The following is a 21,936-nucleotide window of genomic DNA, read 5'->3' as shown; positions in this document are numbered from 1 at the left end:
GTTTTTGTGCTATCTTCCTTGCAACACAATGCCTAATTTTGAATTTCTTCTTTTTGACACTCTCGGACCTAAGATTTCTTTACTTCATTACCTGTTTCTAACCCTCTCCCAATTCTGAAAATCATTCTGACTGCTTTGAATTCTTATTCTTTAAGCTTGATTTCATGCAGTCCCATTACCCTAATGAAATCATCCTCCTGGGTGACTTTAATGTCTACAAATCTAACTGACTTCCTTTTTCCAAATTTACTGAACAAGCTGGAAGAGATATTGCAAGCAATGATCTAAAGCAAACTGTGCACCTGCCTACAAGAATACCAATAATCATCTTCACTCACCCAATAATCTAGAACTTTTCTTAACCAGGTGATTGCTCATCTTTCTAATTCAGAACTGCCTCATATAATTCTCTCTCTCTCTAGTGTTATACTCATCCTTCAATCATTCACAACCTCATATCTCTTGGCAATACATCACCACCTAGTGGAAAGATCTCAGAGACTTATTCCTCCTTTCTATGGGCAGACTACAGTCTTCACTCTTCAGATCCTGAAACTTGTTGAGACCACGAAACAGAAATTACATGCTGGAATCAGGATCATTTCTCAATCTGTTAAAAATTCCTGTCTGTTATCTATGCCATGGTTTCAATGAACTGTGACAGGACAGTCCATGAGAAAGAGAAAACTAGCATATCATAAACTGCCTGCAACAAAAACTCCAGATTTGTGCACTACTTCGATCAAAGCTCACAGCACTTACAAAACAATCATTAACAGTACTAAGTAATGTTCAGCAGGCTAAATTGCTGCCTGATCCAATGCCAGTTGCATTTTGTGGTCCCTTGCAAACAATTTCCTTATCTGTGCTCCCACCTATTTCTTTCACTCAGGTGGCAGTACTGCAACATCACATCATATAAAGTTGACCTCCTGGCATCAATCTTTTCATCCATGTACTGCACAGATGGCAGAGTAAATCAATTCCAATGAACAGTGCATCGTTTGCATCCTGTAGTCTTCCAGAAATTCATCAGGTGAACCCTGAATGACAAATCTTAATACCAAAAGAGCCATTCTCTACTAATGCCTGTCCTTTATCAGCTGTACATATAAACTCAACCAGAATTCACTCCATAGCATGAAAGCAAACTCATATATTGCTGATTCTAAAATAAGACTGGAGTCTATAGTCAACTTTAACACTTAGAAAACCGTCATCTAATCAATGACCACTAATATCAATTTTACTAGTCAAGATCCACAGCAGATTTCTTTGCATATATCACCCACTTCTGGACATGTGGCATGAAAAGATTTGGAGAAACCTGTGTGCCGTTATACTTGACATTTTCAAGGCATTTGATAGTTTGGCTGTAAGGGCTTGTCAGCAAAATGCCATCTTGTGATCTGCCTTTCCCCCTTTGTAATTGGTTTGCCAGTTTTCTCTTGGATCATTCTTACATGTTATAGTGGAGGGTGTTCTGTCTTCATATTTTCCAATTAATATGAAGTTCTCTTCCTCATTAAACAACCTTCTCTTACTGACCTCAAACTCCAACCATAGTTTTGCTGATGACAGTACCCTCTATTCCTCATATTTATGACAAACCATGTAGTGTTCAAACCTTAAGATCATCTAAGTGCCCAAATGATCGATCATCATACCATCCTTCAGTGGGTGGATGATAACCTAGTCACCTTTAATGCTTCCAATACACAATCCCCCCCCCAACACACACTTGCACAAAAGACCTTACTTCTCTCCGTAACCTTTGTTAATGCTTAACTCAACAATCAGGACTAGATCTTACTTCTCAGACTGAAACTTACATCTATCTAGCCTTTCTAGAAGTGATGAGATCACTTCTATAGTATCCTTGGCTTCAAAAAAATTTTGGCATCTTTTCATCTGCTAACTCTGTGCAAATTAGAATTACATTCAACCTTGAAATACTGCTCTTACCTTATAATAAATTTGGTTTAATCCTTTATCCAAGTGTAAGCAAACAAAGTTTCGCCTGAAAATATCTTCAGGACTTAAGTAAGGTGGTACATCCCTTGGCAACTCGTAGCAAAGGTGGACCAAGCTCTCATCACTCCTTGTCGACATGTATACTGCTATGCATTAAGGGCAGGGCCACTACCCAGACCAGTTTCGACCTTTATTGAGGTCTCGTCAGTGGGAGGCAGAAGCAATGGAGAGGTCATATTTACCTATACGAGTTACCAACTGGTGTACCACCTTATTATTAAATTACTCTGGATTTAGAGAAAGATGTTAGAAGTTTATTTTGCACTTGGTTAGACTATAATAAATTTAGTTTAATCCTTTATCCAAGTGTAAGCAAACAAAGTTTGCACCTAACCAAGTGCAAAATAAACTTCCAACATCTTTCTCTAAATCCAGAGCAATTTAATAATAAGGTGGTACACCAGTTGGCAACTAGTATAGGTAAATATGACCTCTCCATTGCTTCTGCCTTAGTATCACCACTCCGGGGATGCCTCACACTGACGAGACCTCAATAAAGGTCAAAACTGGTCTTGGTAGTGGCCCTTTCTTTGCATAGCAGTGTGTGTGTGTATATATATATATATATATATATATATATATATATGCCAACAAGGAGATGTGCTTTGCATTATGGGAGATACTGAGACAAGGAGTGATGAGAGCTTGGTCCACCTTTGCTGCGAGTTGCAAAGGGATGTACCACCTTACCTCAGTCCTGAAGATATTTTCAGGTGCAAACTTTGTTTGCTTACACTTGGATAAAGGGTTAAACTAAATTTATTATAGTCTAACCAAGTGCAAAATAAACTTCCGACTGCTCTTACCTTTTTCGCGATGCACCTCCGATCTCTCTGAAAATTCCTGATGCAGTTCAGAAGAATACTGTTCAGATAATTGACGATTCTTCTTTCACACTTTCTTCAGCTACCTCACAGATGTTTCCATACTGTCTCTTCTATGGATATTTCCATAGTCATTTCAACAGAGGTGGAATCCAATGTCCCTCATTTCTGCTAAACCTACAGTAACATGAGCAATAGTTTTCCTGACATACTTTTATAAGCTGAATTGCTGATTCAACTAACCTGCCACTCCCATTCCCTAAAAACTACAACCTCCAGTTATTCAAAAACAATATCAACAGATCACTGCCCTGAACACACATGGCATTGATTTGCTGCAGGCTTAGCAGTCTCTTGTGTGTGGAAATTATATATATAATTAACTGTCTGCACACAGTCTGTTATGTTTATTCAATGTGTGTGCTCACAGGCTGGTATTCCTGTTTTGCAAGAGATAAACTGCTGAATTGCCAGGACATAAGAACTCTACCATGTCTGTCTTAGATTAAAAACCTACATCCAGGATGATTTTGCCTTCATAGCAAACAAGTGAAAGTACTTAATATATATTTATAGAACAGTGCATATCTCACCTGTATATTCCTACGAACAACTACTTCTTGATGGAATAATGCTGTAATCTGAATCTGCATAAGTACATTTTTGTTTCTGTTAGTCTGGAGAATAAGCTGGACAGAGTCCCAAACTATAAATTATGAAACAACTATCTTGCACATTTCATATATAGATTTAAAGAAAAGCAGACAGGGTCAGAACTACTGACCTCCCACCTCCACTGTCAAGTTTTTTTGCAGTCTTCTCCCAGCTAAATTTTAGAAAGACTAATAAGTGATTTTGCACATTTGAAAAGAAACATATTGCAATGATTAACATATTCATATAACAAGTTCAAACATTCATATTTCATCACTTCTTGGCTATGATATACAATACTGATTATTTAAACCTAAGGTAAGATTATAACAGGAACCAAAACAGATGTTGTTGCTATTATTTAGGATTACTCAGGCAACTAAGTTCATATCAAGACAAATATATTATGCCTGTCAGCTGCATATGTTCTGAGGATGGTCAGTCTTGTTTTGTAGCAAAGTGCTCCTACCTATATATATAACACCTAGTAACTAACCCCCACTGAAGAGCATGTGTGGTTAGTTACAAATATACTATGAAGATGTTACCAAACAAACAAAAAAAAAACTTTCCTTTTCCATATGCTATATAGAAGTTATCTAATCTATCAATAAATATCTTTAAAAATAAACATCTCACAACAGTATTCAACTTTTATATGTTTTTTTAATAAAAATTAATACAAATAAAATTTCAAGGCATGTCATTAATTATTTTTCATTACCTGCATGCATTCAAGCAAATTCATTTATTGTCATTTAAAATATCAGTGCAAGAATAAACATTTTTGAATAAGTAAAATGTCTAACTTCTTATAAACAAGACTAAACATGATTTTGTTGGCCGAAACAATTAATTCAACTAGAACTCACTGAATAAAATTAAGAAATTAAAATGACTATACAGAATATAAATAAAAGCATCAATCCACTTTAATTATATCTCATCGCCACGTGAAATGATACAATTTAAGTGGATGGGCCATGACAGTGTATGAATAAATTATATCTGTTCAAAAGAATATTTCCTGCCATGGTGAAAAAATTTATCTTTTAACATAGCAATTCATGGTAGTCATCTCAAAAACATCATTTATATACATTTACACTGAACACAGAAATTATGTTTCCATATATTTTATGACTCTCTCTCTCAACTTAAATTACTTACAACTGTCACAATGTACAAAAACAGAGAACTTCAGTCAAAGTCAAGCTGTTGCTTAACAGCCTTATTTTACTATTATTTTAGCAGATTCATCTTATAGGTCTTAATTAGGCTGCAGTGGAGTGGAAGTTGTGATAGGTATTGCTCTTGGTTTACTTGGGCAGGGACGAGACACGTGAGGCTCACAATCATTCTTTTGTCTTGTTAAAGGATTCTTGTTTAAGTCTTCTGCTGCTCTAGTTACACTGTATGTGGTGCTTGGTAAAGTTGATTGCTGAACATAAGGACTTTTAGTTGTGCTGGCAATTATTGGGACAGGGTTGTTCTCAGTAATAGGATGTCTCTGAAGATATCGATAATCAAGTGGAGGATTGCTAAATATAATGAAAAAAGTAGAGCAGAGTAAATTATAAAAATATTAATCCTAATGCACATACTAAACATGATTTATACAAGATTTTTTTTTGCACCCAGCCCAAGTTCTTAGCTGACATTATATGTTTGTCATGAGTGGCTGCATATTTCAACAAATCAAGTTGATAGTGCACAGCATTACTGAATTGGGTACATGTTTGTTAAATATATGTACTCTATTCAAGATATATGTACCATGAAATCAGCCAGTGATCTGCATATACAGATGGCTTAAAAAAAGTGAATCTCACTCACAGAAGGTTGTAAACTTGATGTATATTAGTACTGTGGGTGGTTTAAGAGTTACAAAATCTGGAGGGAGATAAATATATACCAAACATGGGACTTTTTCAAGTCACTTCAGGCTTCAAATAAGCAGAGTGGTAATTTCACTCAGGACAGTGCAATGCACCTACTACCTACAGATGTTCACAAACATTCAACTGTGCAGCCTGTTGATCAAAGAATAGAGATGTTATCAGTGAACCAACCAGGTGGCTAAACTAAGGACACTGTTTATGTGATAAGATTTTAACAGATGTGTCAAAAAAAGTCATTGAGTACTTTTTATGCTGGTTTAGAAGAATTAGTATGATTGCAGCATAGCTTAATCTCATGGTAAACATCTTGAACAGAGAATAGCATCTTAAGAGATATAGCACACTAAGGATGTACTTAAAAAAATGTATATAATTTAAACTGTAAAAATAGGTAATAGCTAAAAGAGTTTGCATTTGATTTTCATGCTATTTTAAAATACTAGTCTAATATTAGTTATGACTGAAAGCAAATAAGGTGCATTTTTTAATTCCTAAAACTGAACAAAAAATGCATTGCAACTAAGTGACTATAAAAGAAAGCATATCATTCTGAACCAAAATAATTTTGAAACAGCCAATATAATGCTAAAGAATTCCCACACTATGCAAATGAGATCTGAACCTAATCATATATCTACTTCATGCAATAAAATAAAAACATAACACAGAAAAATTAAATATCTAAAAACACTTACTATAATAAAGAAATGTGCATATAAGCAGAGCAAAAATGCCTTATGGATGCAAGAAGTACTGTGCAAAGTTTTTAACCAATTACCTGATGATTAAAAACTATTTTTCCAGTCAAAATATGCATACATTTTCAAAGGTCCTAGTGGAACAAGTAAAGCAGATATGGATGGATCCCACAGAATCAATCCTGGACTTAAAATATATAACGGAAGAAAACAGACAAATAAGTAAATGTCACAAACTAAAATACTTAGAATTGTATTTTAATCATCATTAAACAAGAAACAGAGCACTGTATGTTATTAATATGTTTATAGCATAAGCATTTTAATGTTGAACAAGAGTTGGAGAATGTTATGAGAGGTATTTATTTGTAATTATAATTAATTATATTGAGTATTCTAAGAGTACAGGAACTTTTTAACATTTTTATTCTCCTTAATTATCATCAGAGACTTCCAGGGAATTAAGTACTCATTGAGGAAGGCCATATATCACTCACACCAGCTGTCATTCCTTCTCTTCCTCATCTACAACTTCAACAGGCAAACTGTTTCACTCATTCACTGCTCGGTGAGAGAAAAATTTAGCTTTCACCTCTTTCTTAATCACACACAAAAACTTCCACAGATGCCCCAATCCTCTCCCCATCTTCTGCATAACAAAAAATTTCATGAACTTATATTCTATAACATCCTTTAGAAGTTTATAGATTTCTATCATAACACCCCTCTTATCTACCAATGTTTGCAATGAGCATACTCTCAATTTATCCCCACATTCCTCACATCATCTCTATGTCTTCTTTGCAATATAACATGCCACTTTGCACCTTTTCTACAGCTTCTTCATCTGAGAACTCAAGAAACCCAATCTGTGAATAGTAGTTCAGGTGTCATATCAAGAGGAAAAATGATTTCCTTATCTTTATATATCAATGTTCATTTCTCCACTGTGGCTACAAGAAACCTAGCCTTATCAGTTTCTCCAAGCATAATTCCACCAATATAACATGCCACTGATAATCTCATCATAATAAAATGCATAACTTTGCATTTACTAACATTGAATTGACAGCTATTATGGTTTGGCTATGCCTCCAGTCTTTTCAAATTGTCCTGTATATCATTAAGCATCTGGGATTGTCCAGCTTAGTTTTGCATCATCAGCAAACAATTGAAGATCGCCTGTTGAACACTTCCCAATATCATGAATATACAGATTAAAGAACAATAATTCAAGGACTGATCCCTGGAGTACTCCCAATAGTCACCTTAAATCAGGCAGATTCACATCTTTTTATATACTTGTCCATCAGCTGTCCAAGTCATGCGAGTCAACAGTTTATATACTACTTTCATATTCTCAAGTTTATGCTACAGCCTTTCATGTGGCCTTTCACAGCCTTTGAAATGCTTTAGCAAAGTCCAACCAGTATCATAGTGTATTCATTCTCTTTATACAGGATGGATGTAACATTATAAAATACGAGCAAATTGCTCAGGTATGACCTCCCTTTAGTAAATACATTCTGCTCCTTGTAAAGTAGAACTTGTCAACCAGTTCTGTATGCGAATTCTTACCAACTTTTCTAAAATCTCCACAATTTCCCAGAGATGATGATAGATTAGTAGTTAGACATCAGTTTCTGGTACTCTCGTACAATGGGACTATCATATATTCTTTCCATTCCTGTGGGACCTTTCCTGAGTTGATACTCAAATTACACAAACATGTCTAATTCTATTGAACACTCCTTTAGCATGCATACTGATATCCCGTCTGTTGAATTCTTATCCAAGTTCTGCAACAGCTCTCAAGCTGCCTTCTCATGCACCTCTATCTCTTCATCCAATATAGCGGTATCTGCTATGTTACACCAAACTGATAGTGCTCACCAAAATGAGCACTTATTATATGACTGTTGCATTCAGTAAAGTTATCCTTCCAAATCCCTCCTTTCATTTATTTAAACAATAAAATTCTTTAAGCCTGCTCTTAGCTCATACAATGAATTTCTTTTGATACTCTGACTGCTTTCCACACAATACTTTTAACTTTTCAGGCCTGGATTTTATATATTTTGCAACTTCTCTCACTCTTATTCTCACATTTCTTCACATCTCCTTATGAATCTCTTGTTTAATAGAGTTACACATCCATTTCACTCCCATCCTATTTGCTCTTCAAATAGTAGGGATACATTTAGATACTGCATCTTTTCAAAACTTCCCATGCATTGCAGATATCCTTCCTATTTAGTAACTGATAACCGGACTGAACTTCCAAATTTCATAATTTCAAAAATCCTTAGTTTTCATTCCTAGGATGCATGAAGTGGTGATTCCATCATCAAGTGCAAATAATGAACAAATCACTTTACCACATCACTACTACTATTACCCCCCCCCCCCCCCGACATTCTGACTGACTATTATTATTATTATGCATTCACATTATACCAACTTCTGGACTTTCCTGCCTCTAGTTGTCATGCTTATTTTTCTTGTTTGAATTTGTTTCAATGTTTCTTCATTTGTTTTTATTTGGGATATTTCAATTACCTTCATTTTTATAATCAGAACTGTGTTGTAATGCTTTTGCTCAGTAGAGCAAAGGTTCCTATCTCTGGCATCTACACTACCCATTGCTTTTGATTCTGCTCTATTGTTCTGACAAATTTTTGGCACAATTTTTAAAGACTGACCACCTTAATTTAACATTATGCCTACAAATATATTAGTAAATACACCAAATACAATAAATCCACTAAAGATAGGCTAATTAATTTCAGACAATACTCAATAAATAATAATAATAAGGAAAAAAAACACCTTTAAAAAAAAGATCAGACTTGATGTTAATAAATTTCTCAACATGATAAATAGGTACTGAGAATTTGAAGATGATAAAACTTAAAACAATTTTTTTACAATTTTCAGCTACACTATAGAATTCTGACATTATAATCTTATGAATGGGCCATAAACAATAACTGAATTTGTGTGTGTGTGTGTGGTCCATTATAAAATAAGATAATGAAATGGCCATCAACATGAACTACACAAAAAATGTGAATATCACTAACCTTGAACTCTTTGGATTTGAAACCGAATGGGCAACAGAAGTAGTCGGTATCTGAGTTGCGGCAAGAGAAGTAATATTTGATCTAACAGGAACACTGCTTGAGTTGAACATATGATAGGTAGATCCATACTGTGGCTAGAAAATATTAAATAATTATTATAAGAAAAACATTTCATTAAAAAAAATTCTAAATTTGCATCACCTCATAAATCTTATTCCAGTTGCTATAGAGAATAAATTAAAATGTTAAAATGGTACTAAAAATTTAATTATTCATCTCCTATTAGAGTTTAAAATTTTCAAAAAAAAAAAAAAATATATATATATATATATTTTTTAATCAAAACAAGTGTTCTCTGCCAGGTTGGCAGCAAAACGACCAGAGGAAGACCAAGATATAGGTGGATTGATACGGTACAAAGTGCTTTAGACTATAGAAATATAAAATCTGGTAATGTTGGAGTCTTGACAAGTAACAGACTGATTTGGAGGAAAATTGTAGATAGGAAGTTAGCAATGATGTAATTTTTTTCATGTAGTACTATCATATCCTGTACACCCCTAAGGGTACATGGCAGGAATTTGATGATGATGATGAATTTTCAAATATGTGCATCTCTTAATAAAGAATTATTTTTAATAATGAAAGAGTACAAAAATCCTGTGAAAAAAAAATCAAGGCTATGATTTTTCCATTTTTATATATATTATATACATAAGAGAAGAAACTTATGTATATAAGAAAATGACTAAAACTGAGGAATAACGATATAGAAAAACTATCTTAAATGCATGACTAATTTCATCTTCTTAAAAGACCACATCCAGTGCATAAGATGGAAGTGGGGGGAGAAGAAGAAAGAAACACAAAATATACATTACTTAAGAATAACAGCAATAAATTAAGTTACAAATGCAATGGTGACATTTCAAGGCATTTTGAATCTACAGTATTGTTGAGCATGTTCATGGAGGTATGATCTCACATATGCCAAAATTGGATGGCTGGGGAGTAACAATCAGAGAGGTTATAAGTTAGGTTAGTATTAAGGTGGACTAATGTTAATTGCAAAGATGAATTCGATTCGTAGTAAATTAGCTTGTTGAGAAGGAAGGAATGAGTTTACCTTTTTCTATTTTTGCAAGAAGTACTTTAGGAATTGATTCTAGAGATAATGTTACTATGGCAAAATGTCAAGCCTTCAAAAATCTATAAAAGAATAATGATATTATAATTCTCTTGGCAGATAAAGGAAATGCAACTGTTATCGTGGATACTTATTCAAATATTGAGATCCAACTCATGAACTCCAGAACTATACTAACAATCTCTTTGGATAACTACAGAATTTCCTAGAGATTTAACATTATCTCTACGTTCTCTTCACCCTCTCATTCCTTGACTATATGATGTCTCTAAAATACTTAAGGAAAACACTTCATTAAGACCCACTGTGGAAGGCACCGACTCTCCAATGTATAAGCTTTCAAAATATTTGGCCAAAGTTTTAAAAGATTTAACATGTCCTTCATCACGAATTCTGAACATTTCATTTCAATTGGAAAAACTGGAAACTCATGTTTCTCATTCATAAACTCAAGAAAATCAACCTTAGAACCCACACTATTACAGACAATAACATATCATGTTAGGACCAAGAGATGGCGACACTTGTCTGTTGTCTCTTCATCGCATGCCACTTGTAATCAGTGATAATCTTGTGCCAACTATCTCTCATCAGCTACTGGTGGAGATCGAACTGCTCACTCAGTTTCCAAAAATTAGATACGACTAAAATGGCCTTACTATAAGAGAATAAAAAGGTATTAGCTGAATTTTTTTTTTTTTTAATGTATTTCCTTTTATCAATTTTAACATTTCACATCTTCAACTAACCAACCATCTGTTGAGCTCTTACTTCAATAACAGTTACTGGTAAATTCAGATGTTGCTATGCACAAACACTAGCAGGACATGTCTGGCATCAATTATCCTAATGCGCTCAAAATCAATGGAACGAATAAGTGATAGTCCTTGAAATAAACTGGCCAAATGGTGCAATTAATTTTTGTGTATTCACTTCAAAAGTGGGAATATATATATAGCTATTAGATGAATTTTGATATTCTGTTTTTACTGATCAATCACGATTTTATTATAAATACCTCTGATTTTTTTTTAGCAATACTGTAGCTCAGAAGATAAGATGCTAAGTAACACGAATAATGCTTGAATGAAAGTGGAATATTCAGGTGAAAAATGAGGCATTTTCACCGCATGCTGTAGAGAAAGTGTAATGAGCTTTGACAGGTACATGCTACAAGGTAAAGCTTCAGTAGAAAATAATGGAGCAGAGTTGCTGATTTAAATATGGTGTTCAGTAATGGGCACATAAAGTACTAAAATCATTACACACTACAATGTTGTTTACTGAATGATTACTACGTATTATATGCAGGTTGTAGTAATAGTGCCAGGCTTTCATGAAGCAGTAGGTATGAAGTAGAATGCACTGTTCAAGTAAATGTGACATTTTAGTGTCTTGCAAGAAAAAGTGCTTTACAGTTGGTTCTCACTATAGCAAACACTACCTTAACAAACTCTCATAACTACCAAAAACTAGCAACCAAAGCTACATAGGTACAATGTTATGCTAAATAAAATTTACTATAGCACATTGGAGCCTCCGTAACTCAGTTGGCACAGATGAAGCCCTTTGGTTGGAAAAACCTGGGTTCGATTCCTGTCCACGATGCGAGGAACCTTTATCTGGCCTCTTTTGACTAAAGGTGAGTTAGCCAGTGTCATATACAGGTAAAGGGTTTTTTTCACCCTGAAACTCGGGTTTTCGTCCCTCGGAACAGGCAAGCCAGTCCCATGAACACACAGATCTACAGCCATAAATACTTAAAACAGTGTGGAAGAGACAGGGTCCTTTGTATTCACTGGATATGAGGGCTTAAGATTTCTACTTGTACCCAAAATGAGCCCCCCCCCCCAGAGGTTTCGTGATGTAAAAGAGGTTTTTTGAGTGATAGTTCGCACTATCACTGATATCAACAGGCAACACTTTTCTGATGGCATCCAGTGGCTCCCATAAATTTTGAAACAAACAGTGCAGAAAGAACATGGCAGATTATATTGAAGGGATGTAATTGTATAGACATGATAAATATAAACTATTTTACATTTTGTGGCATGTTGTCACTACTTTATTCACAACTTTTGTGTATAAAAATTAACGCATTATTGAAATGATTATTTTCTAGCATATTCATCTCTTTATCTCTCCACTTACTAATTCTATTTAATAAAACTAGCATAATATACTTTTAACATTACATACTTGATATGGTGCAGAAGAAAGAGCTGGTCTAATGTGGCTAGTAACTGTTCCAATGGGAGGCATCACAGAAGAAGGCTAAAATTAACAATTCAATATGTATTTCTAAATTTGTAAGACAAATAATCTACGATAAAACTCAACTGAACAATTCTCATTTTTTAAAATTCAAAAGATTGAGCAATATTCAAAACAAGCACAGTTCTATATATATATATATATATATATTCATTAGACTAAAATAGCTTTAATGTGAAAGTGCAAGGACATAATTAATGTTAATTTTTATATCATTTACTATTCATCTGCAATTCATTTACAACATGGACATAACTGACATTACTGAACAAAGACAAAAACAGGTGAGATGATACTAAATAATAAGCATAAGATGTCATTTTCACGCAATGATGATCAAGGAAAGGAGTAGCGATAGCATTCAACACCAAACATAAAGATAAACGTCTTGATTGAAAGGCACGTTCAAGCAGAACTGTATGGACAAACATCAAAATGGGGAAATGGACAACAAAAGCTATTTGTGCCTAATGGTCCCACAAAAGGTTCACTGAAGGAAGAAAGGAGAAGGAATTTTGAGTCATTCAAGTAGGCAGCTGACAAAGAATATGAAAAAAGTGCTTCTTGTTGAAGATCTGAACAGCAGAGTAGGAATGAATCCTACCAGACATATAGGAGTATTTTGGGAAAATTTGGAGTAAAGGGAAAAGCTAATGCATGTCGAAAGTTTTTTCACTTGATTATACTATAAATTAAAGAACCCAAGAAATTATATTCTTGGTTTCAACTGTTATCCAAGTGTAAGCAAACAAAGTTTACCCATGAAGTCACTTCATGACTGGGCTATTTGTATATAGAGGCTAATGACTCCATATCAATTGCCTTAGTATCCCATAATGCAATGCACATATCCTTGCAGACATGCATAATGCTATGCATTATGGGAAGGGTCACTACCCAGAGCAGTTTTGATTTTTAATGAGGTCTCGTCAATGGGAGCCAGACCCAGAAGTGATACCAAGGTTGAAGTAATGTACAAGAAGTAATTTCTATAATTTCCAAGTATCCAAAAGCCAAAACCATCATCATCATCATCATCAAATTCCTGCCATGTACCCTCAAGGGGTGTACAGGATATGACAGTACTACATGAAAAAATGACATCATTACTAACTTCCTATCTACAATTTTCCTCCAAATCAGTCTGTTACTTGTCAAGACTCCAACATTATCAGATCTTATATTTCTATCGTCTAAGGCACTTTGTACCATATCAATCCACCTATATCTTGGTCTTCCTCTGGGTCATTTTCCTGCCAACCTGGCAGAGAACACTTGTTTTGCTAATCTTTCCTCTCCCATTCTATTTAAGTGACCATACCACCTGAGATTAGCTCTGCTAACGCATTCCTGGATGCTGACAATGTCAAGTTCTTTCCTAATATCCTCATTTTTAATATATTGCCATTGATGCCATCTGTTCACGCCTCTAATCTTTCTCAGGACTCTCATATCTGCGGCCTCTAGTCTTTGGTCAAGTGTTTTACTTCTGACCCAGCTCTCAGATCCATAAGTTAAAACTGGTTTGAACACTGTCTTGTATACAGCTAATTTAGTGTTCTGACTAATTTCTCTCTTATTCCATATGAATTTATTCAATTGACTTCCCACTATACCAGCTTTGCTGATTCTGTTGTCTATTTCTATATTTAATTTACCATCTTCACTAAAAATCTTGTCTAAGTAGCTGAAATGTTTTACTTGTTCCACAGGTTCTCCATTCACAACACAGTTGACATTTTCAATGATTCTGCCTATTTTCATTGTCTTTGTCTTTTTATTGCTGACCTTCATACCATATCTATTACAACAACTATTCAATTTAGTCAGAGAATCTTGAAGACTTGTAGCGGATTTATTTAGCAGTATAACATCATCCGCATAAAGCAAAGAGCTGACATTAACATCTCCAATTTTGATATCAGGTTTAATACCACTTTCCTTCATAATGTGATCCATATAGATAATGAATAACAGAGGGGATAATGTACATCCTTGTCTCACACCAGATTTAACATTAAACCATCTTCCTGTACTTCCTTCAATTCTAACTGCTGACTTACAACTCAAATAAAGACTAAGTATTGCTTGATATAATGCCCCATTGACACCATATAACTGCAACGTATTGAATAGCTTCTCTCTTGGCACCTTGTCATATGCCTTTTCCAAATCGACAAAACTTAAATACAGATCTTTGTTATATTCCCATGCTTTCTCGACTATTTGTCATAAAGTGAAGATCTGATCCTGACAGCCTCTATTTGGCCTGAATCCAGCTTGTTCTTCACCAAGCTTTTCTTCCACAATTCTTCTCAACCGTTTCTCAAGTATACTTGCATAGATCTTGCCAGGAACACTCAGTAGGGAAATACCTCTGTAATTCTCACATTCAGTTTTATTTCCCTTTTTATATATGGGTACTATGAGAGCTCTACTCCAATCATCGGGAATTCGTCCCTCTGTCCAGGCTTTCTGAACTATGCAGTGCAGCCACTGTAAGACTCTAATACCACCATACTTCAGCATTTCTGGTTGAATATCATCTACTCCTGCTGCCTTTCCACATTTCAAGCCTTTGATGGCTTTTTCTACTTCAAGTATGGATATGTATTCCTGACTGCATGCCTGGTCAGTACTTTTTACCACTGTGCTGTCATCACTGCTTGTTTCATTTAGCAGTTTTTCAAAGTAATCACTCCATACTTCAAGGATATCTTTTTCTCCTATTTTCATGTCACCTTTATCATCTCTAACTCCTTTTACAGCACTCTTTCCTCCATTCCTAAGCTTCTTCAACAACCTCCAGAATATTTTGCCACCTTCTTGATATTTATTTTCTATATTCTTGCCAAAGTCCTCCCATGACTTTTGTTTAGCTAGTTTTACACAGTGTTTAGCTTTCTTACATTTGTCTCTGTATTCTGTAAGAGTAAAAGTGACTTATTTGCCAGGAACTTTTGATATGCTTTCTTCTTTTCCTTCACTGCCTCTTTAACTTCCTGTGTCCACCAGGGAGTTCTGATTTTTTTATTCTTGCACACAACCTCATCACATGCCTCTCTGGCAGAATCAATCAATGTTTTCTTCAGAGTTTGCCACTGAATCTCCAAGGTTTGATTCCTGTTCTCAAACTCTTTCATTTTTTCTTCAATAATCTTTGTGTATTTTAGTCTACAGTTCACATCTGAGAGCTGTTCAACTTTTATTCGCTTTAAAACTTTCTTACATATTATTCTTTTCAATATGAAATTCAATTTTATCCTGCTCAAGACTAAATAGTGATCACTTCCAATTTCAAATCCTCTGTACACTCTGGTGTCCTGCACCAGGGAGAAAACATCATTATCAACAATAACATAGTCAATGAGACTTTTCTTATTCCTAGCCTCTTCTCTCCATGTGAATTTGTGCACATTTTTATGTTGGAACATGGTGTTAGTAATAACCAGTCCATGTCCTGAGCAGAAATCCAACAGATATTTGCCATTATTATTAGCTTTGCTCTTTTCTCCAAATTTTCCCAAAATATTTTTGTATGTCTCACAATCATTTCCTACTCTGCTATTTAGATCCCCAACAAGGACCAACTTTTCCTTTTTCATTGTGTCAGTTGCTTTTTCTAAAGCGTCAAAATATTCCTCCACTTCTACCTTAGTAGAACCTTCTGTGGGACCATAGGCACAAATAAGTCTCATTGTCCAGTTCCCCATTCTTATATTTGCCCACATTACTCTACTTGAGAATGACTGCCATTCAAGAAGATTAGCCTCGTATTTTGTGTTGAATACTATGGCTACTCCTTCTTTTCCTCAATTGTCATTGCCTGAATATAACATTTTGTATTTATTGCTCAGAAAGATCTCACCAGTTTTGGTCTTTTTTGTTTCAGTCACCCCTATTATGTCGATCTGGTGATGTTGAGTTGGGGTTTGTTTTCAGATTTGTTCCAGTAGCTGACTTTTCGCTGTTCGCCCTGGTTCCCTGGCAAAAACAACGGGGGCCTTGTTTAACCGGGCGACGCCCCAGCCAGCATGAAATTTTGTCATGTTGTACCATCATTTTTTATTTTGGTTTAACCAGTAAGAATACAATTTGGTCGGCTAAATCCCAAATTGCCAGCCCATCCTCATTCGTTCAGTATCAAAGTAGATACCCAACAGGGTGCACCACGAGAAGGTGAGGATTGGACATTAGGTCAGAAGCCCTGGTCGGTTCTCCGCATTCCTTTAAAGGCTATGTGGAGGTCTCCTCTCAGTTATACAGCTTTGACCCTTAAGCCAAAACCTTATTACTAAAATACTCTGGATTAGAGATAGATGTTGAAAGTGTTTTCACTTGGTTATACTATAAATTAAAGATGCCAAGATATTATATTTTTGGTTTCATCCTTTATCCAAGTGTATGCAAACAAATTTTGTACGTGAAGTAACTTTATGACTGGGCTACTAGTACAGAGAGGTTAATGACTTCCCATCAACTGCATTCATTATATGTAATGCATTCCTACGATGAATGTAGAACAGGATGTCTACGATCTTCCACCTTTGATGGCTAATAATGTGCATTTAGACATAGCACGCATCCTAAACAAGGCTAAACCACCAAAAAGTAATATGCCACAGAATGAAATAGCTGTCTTAAAAACATTGTACAGAAATAAAAACATTGTTATTACTAAGCTGATAAGGGTAATGCAACAGTTATCGTGGATCAAGAAGATTATAACAAAAAAAGTAAGATCTATATGACAGTTCACTTACCAAATTATAGATCAAGATCTCACTATGTCTCAAAGGAAAATTATTGGAAAAAAGTGACTTCTTGGCCCAAAGAAATCATCAACAAAAATAAAACCCATTCATGTCAAACCACCCTGCATTATGGGCTACCAAAAATCCACAAATCTAATATTTCCCTATACTCTATAGTAGATAGCATAGAGAGTCCTCCATATAAAGTTGCCCATTAGTTAAAAATCATATCCTTAAAAATTCAGACATAATTGTTAGCTTTGATGCCACATCTTTATTTACTAATGTACTATTAATAGATGCTCTTGATTTAATAAAGTCTAAATTTCCCATCGCTTCAAATTTACTATGTATGCAGGTTACTTTACATAGGGGGGGGGGGCAGGAATCTACAAGCATTAATGGTGCTGCTATGCCCCCCCCCCCCCCCCAGCAAACTTTAACATGGAACACTTTGAAAACAAAATACTTACCACAGCTGCATACAAGCCCCTGGTGTGGTTACGCTTTGTCAATGTGTTTGCCATTTGGCACCATGGACAAGACATTTCGGATGCTTTTGTCACCTACCTAAACAGCCAACACCCCAAAAATTCACTTCACAGTCAAAAAAGAATCTAATAACTGTTTGCCTTTTCTGATCCATTAGGCACCTGTATTTCATATGAATCACTATTTTTTTCCATTTACAGAAAGCCCAACACATACACAGGAAGATATCCATATAAACAATCACATCACCCAGCCCAACAGTATAGTATTTTAAAAACACTTATGCACAGAGCCAGAGCCATTTCTTCTAATGATACAGCTCTTTTCACAGAACTTAAATATCTGCACCATATCTTCTTGGCCTATGGCTACAATTCCTACAAAATAGATTAAATACTACATAGTCCCATTATTTTGCCTCCTCTAATATACATGAACAAAATTACTATTCCTATTCCCTATGTCAGAGGTACATCAGAAAAGATAGCCAAAGTACTAAAAAAACATGGACATTGCACACATGTTAAATTAGTAACTCTAATCTGCTCTCCTAAGGATTAACTACACCCTCCAGCATATCCTGGAGTGTGTGAAGTTCCTTGTGACTTGTCTATGGGTAGACAGGAATATCTGTTACTATCCACCTTGGAGAACATAAAATATACATTTGCTACCATTATTATGTCAAGTCAGGACTGGCAGACTAAGCTTTGGACACCCCTTCAGACAGGATTACATGGAAGAAAACTAACATGCTACTTAGAAGTCGTTACAGATAAGAAAGATTATTTTTAGAGTCAGCCATGGATATGAATAATTCTCCTAATCATAACAAATATGGCTGCATTAATTTGCCAAAAATTTGGGAGACTTATCTTAAGATTGACTCCTGCACAGCTGTAATACTTTTTTTTTTTTTTACAACATTAGAGGGCACCAAATTAGAACTTTAGATCTTTTGTCCATTACAATTTGAATTGTTTCACTCATTGTTGCGTATATATATATATATATGCTGCTTTGTGCTCTGAAGATGCTGATTTGAAATTCAGTGAAATATATCAGTTAATGAACACCTTTTTTTACGAAATAGTTCATCTGGTGTTGTTAATCTCGTTAAAATAAGTTATGAATAACGTTCAACACCTAAGCTTGCATGTTAGGAATATACATAGAATGAATTAACCTAACATATATTGCAGGATTCAGTGATTGGAGAAAAAAAAAATTGGTTGAGTGCAAAACAGCTAAATTAAAATCAGACAATAAGCAGCATTGAAACAACACTGACTAACCCTGAAGTTACTAACATTGTAAGGCTTCCACCTAACACAAATTTCATTGTGTATACAGAATTGGCATGCACCAGCCAAAGCATCAATCTCCTGATATACATCTGCAAAGGGTATATGGTATGTACACCAGCCAAAATGGAAATTTCTAATAAAAAAATAATTAATAAATAATAATAATAATTACATTAATGTGAAATTGCTTAAGTCGAATCACTTAACTTGAGGTCTTATTGTATTTAAACCATGACTACTGACCCAATTGTTTTAGATAAAACAATTCTTTGACTGCCATTAGAAGCTGCAAGCACATCATAAGTTAAAATACCATTTAATAGAGCAATCCATGACTTATAACACGGTTCCATTCTGATAATTCTCATGCCAGCCTGGTTGGCCAAGTGTTTAGCATATCTGCTCTCCAGTCAAAAGGCTGCAGGTTTGAATCCCGACATGGGCATGGATGTTTGTGATTGTCTCTGAAAATACTAGTGGTGGGCAGTAGATGGCGTTGGTGTAGTTGCGGTTTGAGTGGTGAAGACAAAGCTGTAGAGTAGGTGCCCTCCCTCTATGAATCTTTGGACTCCCTGGAGGTGTTATGTAATAATAATAATAATTCAGAAATCACTATACTCAGTCATAAGAATATGCTAAAATTTAACATCCCTGAATGATAAAAATGTGTAGGTCAGTTTTGTTATTATTTTTTTAACTAATTTTATTCTTTATTTTTGGTGAAATAATACAATTTACAAATTATAATATAAAATTACTGTATAAAGTACTGTACTGCAATAAATAATGAAAAATGAGTGGATGGTGTTTCTGTGTGCTTACCAGCAAAAGGTCCAGATGGAAACATGGGGCAAGAAGAGTAAATCTTCAAAAAAGGAGATATGGAGAGGGAGAGCTAGGTTATCATCAACAAATTTTTCGCATGCAGGAATTGCAACAAAACATTTTGAGAATCGTTCATCTAGATGGATAACTTGTGGATGATCTAGGCTCATCTTCAAGGTTAAGGTGACAGCACAGGAGTGGGTTTCTTTAAAATTTTGTACATTATGTTCAACTTAGTCTGCACAGTTTGCTGTTTCTACATAAATTTCTCTGTAGCAAACAATTACAGCTTGCATAATTCTATCAGCTTTCCTAAATCTTTCATTGTTGGGGTTGCACTTCTTCAAACAACCAAACTGCCTTATTAACAGAAGCAAATGTCTTAATTTTTTCACTGTAATTTTTGTCTTGCAAAGACAAAGCCTTGCAAGACACTGGGTGACATGATAGTGCTGCTTGCTAAAGAGTTGGAGGTCGACAATGAAGATATAGGGTAGATGATGAAAACTGAGGAAGAAGAGCTCTCAAATGAATACCTTATAGAGCCAGAAGCACAAAAAGAGGGAAGAGAGAGAGAGAGCAGAAGAAGTCAAGCCCTCAAAAAGTTTATTTTGAAGGCTTTGGCTTCTTGATTTCCTTTCTTCTTCTTCTTGTGCATCTTCATTTGAGAGCACTTCATCCACAGCTTTCATCAACTGCTCTACATCTTCACTGTAAAATTCTAAATGCTAGCCAGCAGAACTATCTTGTGAATGTGAACACATATTTTCAGCAGGTTCTTCTACTCCATTTATACATTTTTGCCTTCACCTCACTTCATGCTGCATCTACATTCTTTGTACAATACAAGATATTATAAATATATTTCTTCCAAAAGCCTCTGAGTGTTTTCTCATCCTCAGTACCAGCAATAGCCCAAATAAAAGTATTTCTTAAATAATATGTCAAGAAAGGCAGCAATAACATCCCAATCCATGGACTGCAGGATTGAGATGGTATTCAGTGAGTGTGTTAATGGCTATTGTAAAAGTATGGGCAGTTGTAAATTAAGGATTGACTGTAATTAAATAACCATTACCTCATTGAATAAACTTTTTCATTTGAGTAGCAGCATTTAAAAAGTTAAGAAACCAGACTCAATGTAAAAATCTTGTCAGCATGACTGATTTAACATGATGCAATCCTGCATCAAGTTAAATTACTGTTATGCTTGATACAATTTTACTTGGCAGCATCAACTGCAATTAGAGTCAAAGCAAACTAAGGTATGAGGTCAGTACATTATCATTATTTATGTCAACTGTATATGTTCTCTGTCAAAGAAAAACTTGCCTTCTCTAATTAGAATGGCTAACTCATCGCCTTCAATCTTATTTGGCAAATAAAAATCATTTAGCAACACATATACCTTCATCTGTCAATTATGCAACTCTTCAGAAGATTTATATTGATTTTTTGAACACAAAGGGAAGTTGACTCATAAGATAGCTCTCTGAAGTTAACCATACAAATTAAACTCAATAGTAAATCTAATTTCCTACCTGATGAAACTGCACAACGGTAGAAGTTGGATCGGCTAGGGGTGTTCGACGATTCATTTGGACTTCTGTAAGACTTTTGTTTAGCCACTTAATCACTGAAAATAAAAACTGCATGAGAATGGGAAAATACATCACTTAAATTAGAATTATTCTAATAAGAAACTGCTACAGCATATTTTAAAAGAATGAATCATAACACAACAATATGAGTGCATATTTACCAGTAGTATTAGTCAGGATTTGTGGTACCCAAGAATGTTTATTTTTACCATCTTATTTAATGCTACGCTCTACCACAGCATTAAATAGATTTCTATTTCTGACACTCGTCAAAATGTTTTTGTGGGATGAAAAAAACAGTGTTCAGAGGAGGAAAAAACTTAGTAATCTACATATGAGACT

The 21,936-nt window shown here is 34.9% G+C and overlaps 1 protein-coding gene across 1 annotated transcript in view; it reads right to left on the bottom strand.

Annotated features, from left to right (window-relative positions):
- Positions 1 to 4,158: 4,158 nt before the first annotated feature.
- Positions 4,159 to 21,936, bottom strand: part of LOC150096738 (uncharacterized) — a 159,304-nt gene continuing 141,526 nt past the window's right edge. Inside the window, exons 13-16 of the mRNA XM_090408306.1 lie at positions 21,535 to 21,629; positions 12,541 to 12,615; positions 9,195 to 9,328; positions 4,159 to 5,053 (exon numbers count right to left, since the gene is read on the bottom strand). Of these exons, the coding sequence (XP_090264432.1) occupies positions 4,783 to 5,053; positions 9,195 to 9,328; positions 12,541 to 12,615; positions 21,535 to 21,629 (575 nt within the window). The 3' untranslated portion in view covers positions 4,159 to 4,782. The remainder of the gene's footprint in view (positions 5,054 to 9,194; positions 9,329 to 12,540; positions 12,616 to 21,534; positions 21,630 to 21,936) is intronic.

The sequence above is a fragment of the Typopeltis vanoorti genome, chromosome 18, assembly GCF_054136105.1.
Source record: "Typopeltis vanoorti isolate ZY-2024b chromosome 18, IOZ_Tvanoo_1.0, whole genome shotgun sequence".
NCBI classification, from domain to species: Eukaryota; Metazoa; Arthropoda; class Arachnida; order Uropygi; family Thelyphonidae; genus Typopeltis; species Typopeltis vanoorti.
The sequence above is the reverse complement of the archived record's forward strand: the minus strand, read 5'-3'. Positions and strand labels throughout refer to the sequence as shown.